This window comes from Cherax quadricarinatus, chromosome 8 (genome assembly GCF_038502225.1).
Source record: "Cherax quadricarinatus isolate ZL_2023a chromosome 8, ASM3850222v1, whole genome shotgun sequence".
Taxonomy (NCBI): domain Eukaryota; kingdom Metazoa; phylum Arthropoda; class Malacostraca; order Decapoda; family Parastacidae; genus Cherax; species Cherax quadricarinatus.
The window spans coordinates 10,161,887-10,181,303 of record NC_091299.1 but is presented as its reverse complement, the minus strand read 5'-3'; the positions used below and the strand labels follow the sequence as shown (position 1 = coordinate 10,181,303).

The 19,417-nt window shown below is 38.9% G+C and overlaps 1 protein-coding gene across 1 annotated transcript in view; it reads left to right on the top strand.

Annotated features, from left to right (window-relative positions):
* The window catches only part of LOC128685347 (bleomycin hydrolase), an 88,975-nt gene that overhangs the window by 42,475 nt on the left and 27,083 nt on the right, over positions 1-19,417 (top strand). Inside the window, exon 5 of the mRNA XM_070082853.1 lies at positions 3,417-3,562. Coding sequence (XP_069938954.1) covers positions 3,417-3,562 — 146 coding nt within the window. The remainder of the gene's footprint in view (positions 1-3,416; positions 3,563-19,417) is intronic.

The following is a 19,417-nucleotide window of genomic DNA, read 5'->3' as shown; positions in this document are numbered from 1 at the left end:
CGGTTGTAAGTCAAATGGTTGTATGTCGAGCAGGTCGTAAGTCGGATTGTAGGTGTACCTACAAAAACCTCTCACAGTGATAAACATCTACAGAGTACCAGTCAAACATTAGCCATTTTAGTGAAAACCTAGGAAGTATGATAACTGATTCACACATGAATAATGATCACTTACTACTCTCAGGTGACTTCAATATAAATCTCCTGCAAGACCAGGACTCACACATTACTGAATTCACAAACACTATGAGTAACTGCATGTTGCTATCAACAATAACAAAACCTACAAGAATTACAGAGATTAGTGTTTCCCTACTAGACCACATCTGGACCAACACCATATCCTCTTTAAAATCAGGCATAATCGCAGATAATACCACAGACCACTACCCTACCTTCCTCATAACTAATCTAGGTAAATTACCCCAAGACACTGCTAAAGCCACTCTCAGACTTCATAATGAGGCAGCCATTAATAACTTCACAACAGCAGTGACAAGCATCGACTGGCACACTGAGCTAGAAATCTATACAGATACTGTATTGACGAATGTATTAATAATTTTCTAAAAAAGACCCAATACCTCTACAACAAGCACTGCCCTGAAAACTAAACAGATGACAGCTAAGAGACTGAACAGTCCCTGGCTAACACCCAGCATCCTCAAATCCATAAATACAAAGCACTTACATCAAAAACAGTACAAAATGGGTCACATAACCAGAAACCAAACAAAACGTTACTCGTCAGTCCTAACTAGCTTGATAAGAAGGGCTAAAATATTGTATTATGAGAACAGATTATCCAACTTAAAAGGTAATATAAAAAAGACCTGGAAAACCCTATCAGAAATTCTAGGAACAAAAAAGATATCAGGAAATAGCACAATTGAACTAACAAAACCAGATGAACCTCAACTCCCACCAACTGAAACAGCAAACAGACGCAATGATTTCTTCTCCTCCATAGGTAAAAACCTTGCCAATAAAATCCCAATCTCAAATACCCCACCCAATGACTACCTCACTGGCAGCTACCTGAACACACTGTTCCTAGCTCCGACTAACCCAACAGAAGTCTCCCTTATTATCAACACACTAAAAAACAAGACAGGAGATTTAAATACCATACCACCCTTTATATACAAAAAAGCATTGCAAATGCTGTCACCAATCATTGCAACACACTTTAACAAATCCATCGAATACTCTACCTTCCCTACAGTTCTCAGAATAGCGAGGGTCACCCCAATACATAAAGGAGGAGACCAAACAGACTTGAATAACTATAGGCCAGTATCCAACTTACAACCTCTCTCTAAAATCTTCGAAAAATTAATTCATAAGCGAATCTATTCCTACCTCATCTCCCACAACATACTCAACCCTTGTCAGTTTGGGTTCAGGCCTAATAAAAATATGAGTGATGCTATTATACACATGCTAGAACAAATATACACTGCACTCGAGAAAAAAGAAGTCCCACTGGGGATCTTCATTGATTTACATAAAGCTTTTGATACAGTTGACCATGATTTGCTCCACGTAAAATTGTCACACTGTGGTATAAGAGGGCACTCCCTCAACTACCTAAAGTCATACCTCAGCAACAGAAGCCAATATTTGTACACAAAAGGAGCAAACTCTTCCTCACAGCCAATTACAGTTGGTGTCCCACAGGGAAGTGTCCTTGACCCTCTTCTCTCTCTCGTTTACATAAACAACCTACCAAATGCATCGCAACTACTCAGACTCACACTATTTGCAGATGACACTACATATGTCTTCTCTCACCCAAGCCCAGTCATGCTAGCCAATACTGTAAATACCAAATTACAGAAAATATCTACCTGGATGATGACTAACAAACTTAATCTCAACATTGACAAAACCTACTTCATTCAGTTTGGAAACAGAGCTACAGACGTCCCTCTTAACATAATGATAAATGGATCACCTATCACAAAGCTCACAGAGGGAAAATTCTTAGGAATCCACCTTGATAATAGACTCAAATTTCAAACACATGTACAACAGATTTCCAAGAAAATTTCCAAGACCGTAGGCATACTATTGAAGATATGGTACTATGTTTCACAGTCAGCCCTCCTGGCCCTATATCACTCACTCGTTTACCCCATCTCACCTATGGAATTTGTGCATGGGGCTCAACAACAATAGATCATCTCAGACCATTAATTACCCAACAAAAGGCTGCAGTCAGAATGATAACAAATTTCCACTACAGGCAGCACACTCCACCAATATTCAAAACTCTAAACCTACTCACTGTACAAAACATCCATACTTATTACTGCACCTATTACATACACAGAACACTGAACTCTGATATTAACCCTCCCCTCAAACGTCTCCTTACCAATCTCGACAGAACACATGACCATAACACAAGGTACGGATCACTCTTTAATGTTCCTCGTGTACAGCTCGCACTATGCAAAAACTCAATGCACATAAAAGGCCCAAAAATCTGGAATTCATTACCTGTGAATATAAAAGAAACACTGTCTGTTTATAAATTCAAGTCTCTTCTTAAAAACCTCTTACTCTCCCACAACTGAATAAATACTGAATAACTGTATCTCATAAATGTATAACCTGTGACCCTATCAAACTTTGTTTTTTTAATTACATTACCTAATAGAATACTCCATTCTATTGAATACACAGCAACTCAGCAAATGATCATATGACCTGTCTTTGAAATATTCATTTGTGCTTAATTGCTATTTGTTTACTATAATTTTTACCAGTGAATATATCATTGCTTAGTTAATCTTAAGTTAATTTTAAGCCTGCCCATAATACTCTGCATACAAGGGGGTTGTAGCATGTTACACTTAACCACTGTATTTCTTTGTACATCTATGTATCATGTCCAAATTAATAATAAATAAAAAATAAATAACCAAGAATGCTTGTTCATGGTGTAGGCCATCACAGTAATTGAAGCTGAAATAGTAAATATCCATAAAGCAGACTCTAGTAGGGTTGGGGGGCCCCTACCTTTTCCCAGGAAAATCATCCAAAATTGATTATTTCCTCTATTTTGAGACTTATTCAGGTCTAAAACAGACCAAAATCTTTTCAATTTCATTAGTATGTCTTGTGGTATATATGTTGACACCAAGAAAGAACCAATAAAACCATGAAAGTCACCATAGGAAACACCCCCAAATGCATGAGGCAATTTTTTTTTTTTATACTGTGCTGCACACATCTAGGTCAAAACTTGCCACTCTTAGCAAATTCAAGGGCATTATGAAGTTTGCATAGTTCTACAGTATAGACACTGATCCTACTGATGTAGATCTACTTGACGGACAGTGAAAGGGTTAATGCACAAATACTGTGACTCACTAACTTAATTTTTAATTTACAATAATGTATGAGCAGTTAGAGCGATGCAACTACTTCCTCAACAAGATGGTAGAGTGCACCAGACGAGGAGAAGACGTAGAGGGTCGTCTTGTATCATTCCTTCTCCATGACCCAGTTAATGATGGAGGTCAATGGGACATGATTGTCAACCTTATTACTAGGTGAGATACATATAAATCTTTCCCTACAAGGGAGATTCCTTGGTGCCAGTAAGCAGCTCTTGATCCAAGGAATTGTACCTGATCTCCCCTTTCTTGAACCAAACCTGATTGCCTTCCATTACCCTAGGCTCTGCATGACCCCTCTTAGTTTAGGAGTGAATGGAGAAAAGTGGTTTTTCATGGGTATAATGTCTGATTATAAGCAAGGTAACTTTTGTGAAGACATTTGGCAAAACCGGTTAAGCAGACTTGTGTCATGAAGGTAGGAAGAGAAGTGGCTGCACTCTGAAGGAGGAGTGGGGATGTTGCAGTTGAAGGGTATTCTGATTATGTCAAGACTGATTGAGTGAATGATGGCAAATTTGTTTTATTTTTTTGGTGACCCTTCTTTCTGTGAGATGGTGATTAGGGAAAAAATCTATCTACCATATATAATTTCCCTGAAGTACTTTTAATTATCTCATCAGATAATGATGATAATAATTATAATGGTAATTCTTATTAGTATTATAATAATACAGGCAGGCCCCACTTTCCAGCACTTTGCTAATACAGATGTTTTCAATTATACCCATTCATAATTTATTCAGATTTCCTACAATAAATATAAGGGGATTACCAATAGACCCCTGGCTGTCTTCAAGAAGGCGCTGGACAGGCACCGAAAGTCAGTACCTGACCAGCTGGGCTTTGGTTCATACGCCAGTTTGTGTGTGGCCAGCAGTAACAGCCTGGTTGATCAGACCCTAATCCATCATGAGGCCTGGTCTCAGACCGGGCTGCGGGGACTTTGACCACTGAAAACCCTCCCCAGGTATACTCCAGGTAAGTAGGGCCCCACTTATATGGCAGGTTAGGTTCCAGGCTATTGCTGTAAAGCGGACATCACCACGAAGCACAATACTGTTTTTTCCACTTATAAATGCCAGATAACAAGTTTACACTAACATATATAAAGTTAACAATAGAAATAAGCATTAAAAAGCAATAAAAAGTAAAATGCACACACAGTACACTCATAACTTACCTTAAAATATTTGTGATCTTAATGTAGGGTGAGAGGTGAGTAATATTTATTGCAAGAAGTCAGGTGTGGTAGGTATGGTGGCCCACATGGCCACCCACCCACATGTAATATACAACATTTAAAACACCCTAGAGTGATAAAATGCATATTCAGTACACTCATTATTTTTTTTTTTTAACAGCCATTTCCCATCTAGGCAGGGCGACCCAAAAAGAAAGAAAAAACTTTCATCATTCAACACTTTCACCATCACTCATACTTAATCACTGTCTTTGTAGAGATGCTCAGATACGACAGTTTAGATGTCCCCCCAAACTGCTAATATCCCAAATCCCTCCTTTAAAGTGCAAGTATTGTACTTCCCATTTGCAGGACTCAAGTCTGGCTAACCAGTTTTCCTGAATCCCTTCACAAAATATTACCCTGCTCACATTCCAACAGCTCATCAGGTCCAAAAACCATTGGTCTCCATTCACTTCTGTCTAACATGCTCATGCACACTTGCTGGAAGTCCAAGCCCCTCGCCAACAGAACCTCCTTTACCCCCTCCCCTGCCTCCAGCTGCCTCCTGGCTGCAGCATTTACAACCCAAGCTTCACACCCATAGAAGATTGTTGGTACCACTATACTTTCATACATTCCCTTCTTTGCCTCCATAGATAACATTTTTTGTCTCCACAGATACCTCAGCACACCACTCACCTTTTTTCCTTCATCAGTTCTGTGGTTAACATCATCCTTCATAAACTCATCTGTTGACAAGTAAACTCCCCAATATCTGAAAACATTCACTTATTCTATACTCCCTCCCTCCAATGTGATATCCAATTTTTCTTTATCTAAATCATTTGATACCCTCATCACCTTACTCTTATCTATGTTCACTTTCAACTTTAATTACTTATCTTAAAATATTTGTAGTCTTAATGTAGGGTGAGAGGCGAGTAGTATTTATTTGTAGGATGTCAGGTATGGGAGGTATGGTAGCCCACTTGGCCATCAAACCAACATGTGATATATTACATTTAAAGTGCACCTAGAATGATATAATGCATGTACAGTACACTCATTACTTACCTTAAAATATTTCTTTCTTTTCTTTCAATGCACCAGCCATATCCCACTGAGATGGGGTGGCCCATAAGGTGTTTATTATTTATTTTTTTTATTTTATTAACACATCGGCTGATTCCCACCAAGGCAGGGTGGCCCGAAAAAGAAAAACTTTCATCATCATTCACACCATCACTGTCTTACCAGAGAGATGCTTTACACTACAGTTATAAAACTGCAACATTAACACCCCTCCTTCAGAGTGTAGACACTGTACTTCCCATCTGCAGGACTCAAGTCCGGCCTGCCGGTTTCCCTGAATCCCTTCATAAATGTTACTTTACTCACACTCCAAGAGTACGTCAAGTATTAAAACCCATTTATCTCGATTCACTCCTATCAAATACGCTCATGCACGCTTACTGTAAGTCCAAGCCCCTTGCACACAAAACCTCCTTTACCCCCTCCCTCCATCCCTTCCTAGGCCGACCCCTACCCCGCCTTCCCTCCACTACAGGTTTATACACTCTCGAAGTCATTCTGTTTTGTTCCTTTCTCTCTACAGGTCCGAACCACCTCAACAACCCCTCAGGCCTCTGGATAATAGTTTTGGTAATCCCACACCTTCTCTTAATTTCCAATTCTCTGCATTATATTCACACCACACATGACATGACATCTCCACTGACTCCAGCCTTCTCCTCGTTGCAACATTCATCACCCATGCTTTACACCCATACAAGAGTGTTAGTACAACTATACTCTCATACATTCCCCTCTTTGCTTCCATGGACAAAGTTCTTTGTCTCCACAGACTCAAGTGTGCCACTTACCCTTTTCCCCTCATGAATTCTGTGATTTGCCTCATCCTTCATAGACCCATCTGTTGACACTTCCACTCCTAAATATCTGAATACATTCACCTCCTCCATACTCTCTCCCTCCAATCTGATATCCAATCTTTCATCACTAATTTTTTTGTTATCCTCATAACCTTACTCTTTCTTATATTCACTTTTAATTTTCTTCTTTTACATACCCTACCAAATTCATCCACCAACCTCTGCAACTTCTCTTCAGAATCTCCCAAAAGCACAGTGTCATCAGCAAAGAGCAACTGTGACAACTCTCACTTTGTGTTTGACTCCTTATCTTTTAACTCCACATCTCTTGCCAAGACCCTAGCATTCACTTCTCTTACAACCCCATCTCTAAATATATTGAAAAACCACGGTGACATCACACATCCTTGTCTAAGGCCTACTTTTACTGGGAAATAAATTCCCTCTCTCCTACATACTCTAACCTGAGCCTCACTATCCTCGTAAAAACTCTTCACTGCTTTCAGTAACGTACCTCCTATACCATACAGCTGCAACATTTGCCACATTGCCCCCTTATCCACCCTGTCATATGCCTTTTCCAAATCCATAAATGCCACAAAAACCTCTTTACCCTTATCTAAATACTGTTCACCTATATGTTTCACTGTAAACACTTGGTCCACACACCCTCTATCCTTCCTAAAGCCTCCTTGTTCATCTGCTATCCTACTCTGGCTTACTCTTAATTCCTTCAATATTAACTCTACCATACACTTTACCAGGTATACTCAACAGAGTTATTACCCTATAATTTTTGCGCTCTCTTTGATACAAAGGAACTATGCATGCTCTCTGCCAATCCCTAGGTATCTTACCCTCTTCCATACATTTATTAAATAATAGCACCAACCACTCCAAAACTATATCCCCACCTGCTTTTAACATTTCTATCTTTATCCCATCAATCCCGGCTGCCTTACCCCCTTTCATTTTACCTACTGCCTCACGAACTTCCCCCACACTCACAACTGGCTCTTCCTCACTCCTACAAGATGTTATTCCTTCTTGCCCTATTCATGAAATCACAGCTTCCCTATCTTCATCAATATTTAACAATTCCTCAAAATATTCCCTCCATCTTCCTGTTACCTCTAACTCTCCATTTAATAACTCTCCTCTCCTATTTTTAACTATCAAATCCATTTGCTCCCTAGGCTTCCTCAACTTATTAATCTCGCTCCAAAACTTTTTCTTATTTTCAACAAAATTTGTTGATAACATCTCACCCACTCTCTCATTTGCTCTCTTTTTACATTGCTTCACCACTCTCTTAACCTCTTTTTCTCTCCATACACACTTCCCTCCTTGCATCACTTCTACTTTGTAAAAACCTCTCATATGCTATCTTTTTCTACCTTACTACTCTCTTTACATCATCATTCCACCAATCGCTCTTCTTCCCTCCCGCACCCACTTTCTTGTAACCAGAAACTTCTGCTGAACACTCTAACACTACATTCTTTAACCTACCCCATACATCTTCGACCCCATTGCCTATACTCTCACTAGCCCATCTATCCTCCAATAGTTGTTTATATCTTACCCTAACTGCCTCCTCTTTTAGTTTGTACACCTTCACCTCTCTCTTACTTGCTGCTTCTATTTTCCTTGTATTCCATCTACCTTTTACTCTCACTGTAGCTACAACTAGAAAGTGATCTGATATATCTGTGGCCCCTCTATGAATATGTACATCCTGAAGTCTACTTAACAGTATTTTATCTACCAATACATAGTCCAGCAAACTACTGTCATTACGCCCTACATCTTATCTTGTGTACTTATCCTCTTTTTCTTAAAATACGTATTACTTATAACTAAACCCCTTTCTATATAAAGTTCAATCAAAGGGCTCCCATTATCATTTACACCTGGTACCCTAAGCTTGCCTACCACACCCTCTCTAAATGTTTCTCTTACTTTTGCATTTGGGTCCATTACCACAATTACTCCCTCACTTGGTTCAAAGGTTCCTATACATGTTTCTCCTACTTTGGCATTTAGGTCCCTTACCACAATTACTCTCTCACTTGGTTCAAAGGTTCCTATACATTCCCTTAACATCTTCCAGAATCTCTCTCTCTCCTCTACACTCCTCTCTTCTCCAGGTGCCTACATGCTTATTATGACCCACTTTTCACATCCAACCCTTACTTTAATACACATAATCCTTGAATTTACACATTTATATTCTCTCTTCTCCTTCCATAACTGGTCCTTCAATATTATTGCTACCCTTTCCTTAGCTCTAACTCTCTCAGATACTCCTGACTTAATCCCTTTTATTTCTCCCCACTGAAACTTGCCTACCCTCTTCAGCTTTGTTTTGCTTAGGGCCATGACATCCAGCTTCTTTTCATTCATAACATCAGCAGTCATCTCTTTCTTATCATCCACACTACATCCATGCACATTCTAGCATCCCAGTTTTATAAAGTTTTTCTTCTCATTTTTAGTAAAGGTGTACAGGAGAAGGGGTTACTAGCCCATTGCTCCCGGCATTTTAGTCGCCTCATACAACATGTATGGCTTATGGATGAAAGATTCTTTTCCACTTCCCCATGAACAATAGAGAGAAAAAAAAATAAGAACAAGAGCTATTAAGAAAAAGAAGCAAAACCCTATGTATGTGTATATATATATGCATGTGCATGCCTGTGTAGTGTGACCTAAGTGTAAGTAGAAGTAGCAAGATATACCCGTTATCCAGCATGTTTGAGACAGAAAAAAGACACCAGCAATCCTACCATCATGCAAAACAGTTACAGGTTTCTGTTTCACAGCCATAGATGGATTAATGAAAATGTTTATATTAATGTAATATTTTTTTTTTTTTATTATCACACCGGCCGATTCCCACCAAGGCAGGGTGGCCCGAAAAAGAAAAACTTTCACCATCATTCACTCCATCACTGTCTTGCCAGAAGGGTGCTTTACACTACAGTTTTTAAACTGCAACATTAACACCCCTCCTTCAGAGTGCAGGCACTGTACTTCCCATCTCCAGGACTCAAGTCCGGCCTGCCGGTTTCCCTGAATCCCTTCATAAATGTTACTTTGCTCACACTCCAACAGCACGTCAAGTATTAAAAACCATTTGTCTCCATTCACTCCTATCAAACACGCTCACGCATGCCTGCTGGAAGTCCAAGCCCCTCGCACACAAAACCTCCTTTACCCCCTCCCTCCAACCCTTCCTAGGCCGACCCCTACCCCGCCTTCCTTCCACTACAGACTGATACACTCTTGAAGTCATTCTGTTTCGCTCCATTCTCTCTACATGTCCGAACCACCTCAACAACCCTTCCTCAGCCCTCTGGACAACAGTTTTGGTCATCCCGCACCTCCTCCTAACTTCCAAACTACGAATTCTCTGCATTATATTCACACCACACATTGCCCTCAGACATGACATCTCCACTGCCTCCAGCCTTCTCCTCGCTGCAACATTCATCACCCACGCTTCACACCCATATAAGAGCGTTGGTAAAACTATACTCTCATACATTCCCCTCTTTGCCTCCAAGGACAAAGTTCTTTGTCTCCACAGACTCCTAAGTGCACCACTCACTCTTTTTCCCTCATCAATTCTATGATTCACCTCATCTTTCATAGACCCATCCGCTGACACGTCCACTCCCAAATATCTGAATACGTTCACCTCCTCCATACTCTCTCCCTCCAATCTGATATTCAATCTTTCATCACCTAATCTTTTTGTTATCCTCATAACCTTACTCTTTCCTGTATTCACCTTTAATTTTCTTCTTTTGCACACCCTACCAAATTCATCCACCAATCTCTGCAACTTCTCTTCAGAATCTTGCAGAGGGATTATTATTGTGCATTATTATTGTACGTAATCATTATTAATATGGCTTCAAGAATAATAAGACACTCTTATTGATTTTAACACGTAACTGCACACCAGCACAGTGTGTAAGTTTATTTAGGGACATGTACACATAAGTATAATTATCAGAGTATTCTTATATAAAATATGAAGTAACTTTAAAACACTCGAAATTTTTGAAACTTTCTTGACATAATGGAGAGATGCGGAGCTCCCAGAGAATGTAAACAAACCTAGTGGCTCACGGTGAGCATATTAGCCCTACTGTATTCACCACTTACTATAAGCTAAGGACAAAAAAATATTTTAATGTAAGTAATGTGTGTACTGTATATGCATTTTTTAGGCCTAACTGCATTATTCACTTAATATATGATAGTGTAAACATGTTACCAGGCTTTTATATGTATGAATGCATCACGTTACGTTAAATCAGACATACGAAGCATTTGAATGCAAAAATTTTGCCTCGCCTCACGATAAAAAACTTGCCTTATGTGATTCATCCAGGACGCGTCCCACGTGTGTTTACAAGCCAGCCAGTGTGGTTGCATCTACACATACATTCAGTACATTTCACATTATCCCAGTGTTTTTAGTGCTTGTAACTGCAAAATAAGTCACCTTGGACCCCAAGAAAGCTTCTAGTGCCATCCCTGTGGTAAAAAGGGCAAGAATTAGTATGGAATTGAAAAAAGAGATTAAGGAAATGTGTGCAAAGTGGGTTGAACTGCAGACCTTTATAGATGAAAATCACCCTGACACAGCTACTGCAAGCCGTGTTGGCAACCTGTACAATGACAATATTATGGCCCATTTTAGGAAAGTCTTAAAGGAACGGGAGATACAGAGCTCTATGGACAGATTTGTTGTGCGACAGAGGTCCAGTGACTCTCAAGCTGGTCCTAGTGGCATTAAAAAAAGAAAGAAAGTAACCCCAGAAAAGAACTTGCTATCTCAAGTCTTAATGGAAGGGGATTCCTCTTCTAAACAATAACTTCCACACTCTCCCCTCCTCCCATCCCATCAATCATCACCAGATCTTCAATAAAGGTAAGTGTCATGTATTCTATTGTTAGTAGAGTAGTACACCTACCATCCAACTTACGACCAAGCTTGGTTCCGACCAACCTGTTGTAAGTCAAAATAGACGTAAGTTGAAACTTTGAAAATTGCCGACATACTGGGTAGGGCATAATGTCAAACCCCTCCTATATAAACTACCTACATAGTACTGTAATGTAATGTACAATCATTATTTCTTTCTTTTTACCGTAATTTACTTCTATAGTTATATTTTAATTATTTATGTACTGTATATAATGTATACATGGCAGTGAACTGTATTGTAAATTTTACATCGCATACAGTATCATATGTTACTGTTATCTTTATGTATTGTTGACAGTGGAATGGGAGAATACCACTGGTAGTGTCATCCTGCCAGAATGTTGTATAACCTATACCCTAAGTAAAAAGAAACAACTCTGGAACATGTGTAATATGTATCTGGGTGGGTGGTTGGTTGGTGGTTGGTTGGTTGGTTGGTTGGTTGGTTGGTTGGTTGGTTGGTTGGTTGGCTGGCTGACTGACTGACTGAATGTGGCTGTCTCTCTCTCTGTATCTCTCTCTCTCTCTCTCTCTCTCTCTCTCTCTCTCTCTCTCTCTCTCTCTCTCTCTCTCTCTCTCTCTCTCTCTCTCTCTCTCTCTCTCTCTCTCTCTCTCTCTCTCTCTCTTTCTCTCTTTCTCTGTATCTCTCTCTCTCTCTCTCTCTCTTTCTCTGTATCTCTCTCTCTCTCTGTATCTCTCTCTCTTTCTGTATCTCTCTCTCTCTCTGTATCTCTCTCTCTCTCTCTCTCTGTCTCTCTCTCTCTCTGTCTCTCTCTCTCTCTCTCTCTCTCTCTCTCTCTCTCTCTCACAGGTACACGTAAGTAAAGTTATCATACATAGTATAAATTACCTAGGATAACCCAAAAAATCCAGACGAAGTGCTATACAGTGGATCTGTGCTCCAGTGCCTTAAATTAATAATAATAATAATAATTATTATTATTATTATTATTACAATAATACATATGTACTAATAATAATAATATTATTATTAAACTATGATATAACAATCGTGTCCACTCATTACTTACCTTAAAATATCTGTAGTCTTAATGTAAAGTGAGAGGTGAGTGAACAAGATTAAATGAGAGAGAATGAGAGGGTAGAATGTTCACGAGTTATGTAAACAAACGTTGTTGTTACCAGCCCGAACACGAATGGTTTCTGTTCACTCTGTCAAGCTGACCAGAAAAACATCTCATATTTGCTAATTTATATGTTTATATGTTATGTAGCATGTTTATTATATAATTTTGAAAAAAATCATAGATGGATTAAGCCAAATGTCTATATTAACGTTTTATGCACATTTAATATGCTTCAGTGATTATTATTGTGTTATCATTAACCCTTTGACTGTTTCAGGCCCCATTCTGAAACTGTCATAGGGTCCAGAATAAACAAGGTAGACATTCTTGGCACTAAAATAACATGTCCTCTGTTCATTAGTCACATCTATAGGCCCCTCTTATATTATTATTGCTTTCTATTTTGATTTTTTATTCATACAAAAAAATACAAAATTTACTGTTATGCAGACTACTGCATTATTGTAAAAATAGTATAAATAATATCAGTGCACTAGTGAAAGAATATTAGACTCCCCAGTTGACGTGTATTGGACGTGTGGTGTGATTTGTTTACTCCTGAACATTGGTAAAAATCGAACATTTCCGCTACTTTGAGCTCAATTTCAAGGTCGTTTTCATCGTCAAAGTAATGAAAATCATCTCTATTTCTGTAATATGTTTTCCTTTTTATCACCTAAGACCATGAAAACGCAAATACATCGATAAATACTATACGAAAATACACCTTAAAGTCGGCGTTTTAATCCAAAAAAACTATCAGTTTTTTTTTCTCATTACGCACTGTGTGCTGCAGGATTTTTTTTATGTGGTGCACACTGACCACACCGACCCATTCTCTCACATGTGGGCCTACCAGCTTTCTTCCGCTTGATTTGAAGCCGCTAGAATTATTGAGTATATTTACGTCAGAAACAGTGGCGCATAAGACGTATTTATACAGCGTAAACAGTCAAAGGGTTAATATGGCGTCTTCAAGACCAATTACACTCTTAATGAGTGGCTCTGAGACAGACAAGCAGACAGAAAGACAGACACAGGTAGACAGACACACAGGTAGACAGAAAGACACACAGGTAGACAGAAAGACAGACACACAGGTAGACAGAAAGACAGACACACAGGTAGACAGAAAGACAGACAGGTAGACAGACAGACACACAGGTAGACAGAAAGACAAACACACAGGTAGACAGAAAGACACACACAGGTAGACAGACACACACAGGTAGGCATAAAGACAGACACACAAGTAGACAGAGAGACAGACACACAAGTAGACAGAAAGACAGACACACAGGTAGACAGAAAGACAGACACACAGGTAGACAAAGACAGACTCACAGGTAGATAGAAACAGACACACACAGATGCAGACAGACACAGATATACAGGCAGACAGATACAGACAGGTTTATGTGCAACAGTGAAAACAAATAGAGAGTTGGAGAGTAAGAGCCTTTCTTGCCACAATCTCCAGTGCAAGATTCAGACTTCATCTTAGGGGCCATGGTGAACTTTACTGTCCAGTTAGTACAGTTAATACAGTATGATGCTGCTGATAGGGCAGGGTTACTCAAAGTGATGCTGCCTGCATGACGCATTTGCCGCCGTGAGTATTGTCAAATATTGTACAGCACACCCATCAGCCGGCCCAGCCCAGCTGCCAGATGCACGGTCGTTAGTTGAGTGGACGTATGTCGAGCAGGTCGTAAGTCGGATGGTAGGTGTAATTGTGCATGTCTTCTTCAGTTTGTGTGTATTAAAATTAATATTTCATGTGGTAAAAAAATTTTTTTTTCATACTTTGGGGTGTCAGGAATGGATTAATTTGATTTTCATTATTTCTTATGGGGAAAATTAATTTGGCTAACAATAATTTCGGCTTACAATGATCTCTCAGGAATGGATTAATATCGTAAGGCGGGGGTTCACTGTATTTGAAAGTGAAAAAAGGCTATGATTCACTTTACAGCAATTTTCTCTTTACAACAGTAGCCTGGAACCTAACCTGCTGTATAAGCAGGGCCTGCCTGTAATAATAAAAAAATGTACCTGCTTGGTATCCTCAGTAAAATTATGTTATTTGATAAAATTTGGTAGTTAAAAGTACTTAAGGGAAACAGTATACTGTTGTTTTTATTGTTCCTGTTGTTTTGGTTGTTTTTGTGCTGCAGCAGCAGTGGTGACAGTGGCAGCAGCAGCAGTGGTGACGGTGGCAGCAGCAGCAACAATAATAATAGCAGTCACAGTTTTACTGAGCATACCAGGGAGATATGTACTGTAGAAGAATTCTAATTGAGATGGTAAGGAGATAGCTGAACATAGGTAAGCAAAGAGAAAAAGCAGTCCCAGTTATTATCTATGATTGCTTTTTATATAAATGATTTTGGTTAAAATGCACTTGTTCTCTTTGCCACAATGTAATAACATTGCTATTACCCAACACAGTAAGTGTAAACCATTGTATCCAAGTAGCTAAAGTACAGGAGGTCTCCAGGTTAGAAGCGTACAGGTCTCCCTCAACATTCGCATTTTCAACTTTCGCGGGCTTCACACCTTCGCGAATTCCCAACTGCCAAATTCCCAACCGCCATATTCCCAGCCGCCAAATCATGTTTAAGTTTCCCGCCATCCGCGAGTCCCTACTACCCTCCCTTTGACCCCCAAAACTGGCAGCCAGCCCTCCCACCACTCAGTGTAGTGAGTGTTTTGTTTGTTCATTATTTGCTATTAAACTACAGTATAAATAATGTCAACCCATTCATGACTGAATATTGGAATGGCTATTCGGACAGGTATTGGACGGTGACATCATATGTTTACTCTTGAACACGGCAAAGAATCAAACATTTCTGCTACTGCTAATAATAATAATAATAATAATAATAATAATAATAATAATAATAATAATAATAATAATAATAATACGATAACATTGAAGGAAATTGTACAAAAATACGAGGGTTGAAGGAGTGGTGGAAGAAGTGGTTGAGGCATCCTCAGTCAGTGTGGCTTTGTTTATGCTGGAGTGAGCATTAGTCTCCACACTCTTCTAAACATTTCACAATAATTCATTGTGTTTGGTGCTTGTAGATTGAGTGTGACTGGAGTGGTAGAGGCAGCGGTTGAGGCAGCGGTTGAGGCAGTGGTATTTAATAAGATATATGTTATTAATAATAATAATACATGTTATTATTAATAACATGTATTATTATTAATATTAACCCTTAAACTGTCCAAACAAATTTACGTTCACATGTGTAGTGCTCCAAAAGTAGATCTACGTTTTTTTACATATTTTCAAATATAACAAAAAAAAAGTAGATCAAAGTTTTTTTTTACACGTTTTCAAATGTAAAAAAAAGAAAAGATCTATGTTTTTTTACATACTTTCAAATGTTGAAAAAACGTAGATCTACGTTTGGACATTTTAAGGGTTAATAACATGTTATTAAAAACCACTCCCTCAACCACTGCCTCAACTGCTGCCTCAGCCACTACCTCTACCACTGCCTCTACCACTGCCTCTATCACTGCCTCTACCACTGCCTCTACCACTGCCTCTACCACTGCCTCTACCACTGCCTCTACCACTGCCTCTACCACTGCCTCAAGCACTGCCTCAAGCACTGCCTCAAGCACTGCCTCAAGCACTGCCTCAAGCACTGCCTCAAGCACTGCCTCAAGCACTGCCTCAAGCACTGCCTCAAGCACTGCCTCAAGCATTGCCTCAACCACTGCCTCAACCACTGCCTCAACCACTGCCTCAACCACTGCCTCAACCACTGCCTCAACCACTGCCTCTGCCAATGTCTCTACCACTCCAGTCGCACTCAATCTACAAGCCCCAAACACAATGAATTATTGTGAAATGTTTGGAAGAGAGAGGAGACTAATACTCCAGCATAAACAAAGCTACACTGACTGACGGTGCATCAACCACTTCTTCCACCACTCCTTCAACCCTCGTATTTTTGTACTATTTCCTTCTTCAATTCTGTCGTATTAATAATAATAACAATAATAATAATACGATAGAATTGAAGAAGGAAATTGTACAAAAATACGAGGGTTGAAGCAGTGGTGGAAGAAGTGGTTGAGGCATCGTCAGTCAGTGTGACTTTGTTTATGCTGGAGTGAGCATAGTCTCCACACTCTTCCAAACATTTCACTATAGTAATTCATTGTGTTTGGTGCATGTAGATTGAGTGCGACTGCTACATAATTAACCATGGGCCCAAAGAAACTTGCTAGTGCCAGCCCTTTGGCAAAGGAATTGAGAAACATGATATAATTGAAGAAAGAAATTGTACCAAAATACGAGCAGTGCGCCGCAGTGGTTGAGGCAGTGGTTGAGGCACTGGTGGAAGCAGTGGTTGAGGTAGTGGTATTTAATAACATACATGTTATTAAACCATAACATGTATGTATTTAGTACAATATTTTACGACATTTTCATGTATTTTATGATTGTTCATGGTTCAACAAGTTAAGGAAGCAGTATTGAATTATATTTCCCTACAATATATTGGGGCACCAAACATTCGCGATTTTTCAACATTTGCGAGGCTCTTGATCCCCTAACCCTCGCGAATGTTGAGGAAGACCTGTACTTCAAATTACAAATATCTGCATCTAAAATTTCATTGAATATTTACAGCTGTAAGAGGGCTCTCTCCGCTCATACAGCAGGTTAGGTTCCGGGCTACTGCTGTAAAGCGAAAATTGCTCTAAAGTGAATCTTAGCTTTTTTTCACTTTCAAATGAATATAAAAGCCTGATAACATGTTTACACTTTCATAAATTGAGCAATATAGCTAGGCCTAAAAAATGCATATACGAAACTTACCTTAAAATATTTTTGTCTGTCCTTGGCTTATAGTGAATAGTGAATATATTTATTGTAGGAAGTCTGAATAATGTGAAGAATGGGTATAAATGAAAACCTTTGCATTAGTGAAATGCTGTTAAGTGAAATACTGCAAAGCAGGGCCTGCCTGTACTGATATTTTTCGGGCAGACTTTAAATTGACTTATAAATATTGGCCAGTGGTACAGTTAGGTTAGTTTACTGGAATAATATGAAATTATAAGATTTCATGTAACAATCTGGTATAGCATGTGCATTGGTGAATGCCAAGGTAGAACTTATTTTCAGTTAACATATATATTGAGTGTGAGCAAGGTAATATTTTATGAAGGGATTAAGGGAAACCCATTATCCATACTTGAGTCCTGGAGGTGGGAAGTATGTACTCATACAGTGCCTGTGCTCTGAAGGAGGGGGTTTAAGATATTTGCTGTTTGGAGGAACATCTGAACTGTCATATTTGTGTGCCTCTGGCAAGACAGTGATAGTGTGAATGGTGATAAAAGTGTTTCTCTTACAGGTCACCCCGTCTTGGTGGGAGACTGGCAATGTGTTAAAAAATATATGTTGAAACAGATTGATAATAGTGAGGGTATCAGTATGAATGCTAATATGATTTAGATCAACAGTATTCCTATTAGTACATCAGGCTTTAATATAATTGATCTAAGCATTGTTTAAGTTGGACTTAAGAGGTGCTTATTGACTTTATTTTTTAAAGCAGATGGCTGAAAGGGAAGCCAATGCTACCTGTGAAATAGCCTTCAATAAGAAAGTTGTATAATTGAAAAATGTGGGTTCTGAAACATAGATGGTTATGTTTCACACAAGCTTGTGTGAAACATAACCATCCTATGTGTTATTTTTTTTTTTAAACAATTTGTAAATTGAAGTGATAGGTGCAGCTATTTGTATGAAGGTTAAGACACGTGCAGCAGTTGGGTATCTTTATTGATGAAATGTTTTGACTACACAGTAGGCTTCTTCAGTCAAATACATGTAGAGAAAGCAGTAGTAATGAAATCGTTCTAGACCAAGGAGCTGAACTCTTCTCGAGGCTTAGAGACTGACCACCTCAAATACTTCCTGTGTATTTGACTGAAGAAGTCTACTGTGTAGGCAAAACATTTCATCTATAAAGATACCCAACTGTTGCACATGTGTTTTAACCCTTTCAGGGTTTCGGTCGTACTAGTACGGCTTACGCACCAGGGTTTTTGACATACTAGTATGCCTAAATTCTAGCGCCCTCAAATCTAGTGAGAGAAAGCTGGTAGGCCTACATATGAAAGAATGAGTCTATGTGGTCAGTGTGTGCGGCATAAAAAAAGTCCTGCAGCACACAGTGCGTAATGAGAAAAAAAAAAACTTTGAACGTGTTTTTGGATTAAAACAGCGACTTTGCACTATATTTTCGTATGGTATTTATTGTTGTATTCTAGTTTTCCTGGTCTCATTTTATAGAATGGAAGACATATTCTAGAAATTGAGATGATTTTGACTGGTTTTACAAAGAAAACTACCTTGAAATTACGCACAAATTAGCAGAAATGTTTGATTTTTACCATAGTTCAAAAGTAAACAAATCATGCTATGCGTACAATACACATCAACTGGTGAGTCTAATATCCTTTCACAAGTGCGCTGATAATATTTATACCATTTCTACACCAATGCAGTAGTCTGCATAACAGTAAATCTTCTATTTTTTGTGAGAATAAAAATTCAAAGTGGAAAGCAAAAGAATGTAAGAGGGGCATGGGGACATGACTAATGAACAGAGGAAATGTTATTTTAATGCCAGGAATGTCTTTCTTGTTTATTCTGGACCCTATTTGGAAATTGGCATCTTATGAAATTTGTGTGAAATTGACAAAATTGCTAAATTCTGAAATCAGTAAATTGGTGGTTTCTTGTACTCATTCGATAGAAAAAATGGAGTTCTAGCGAAATAGTTATAATTTTTG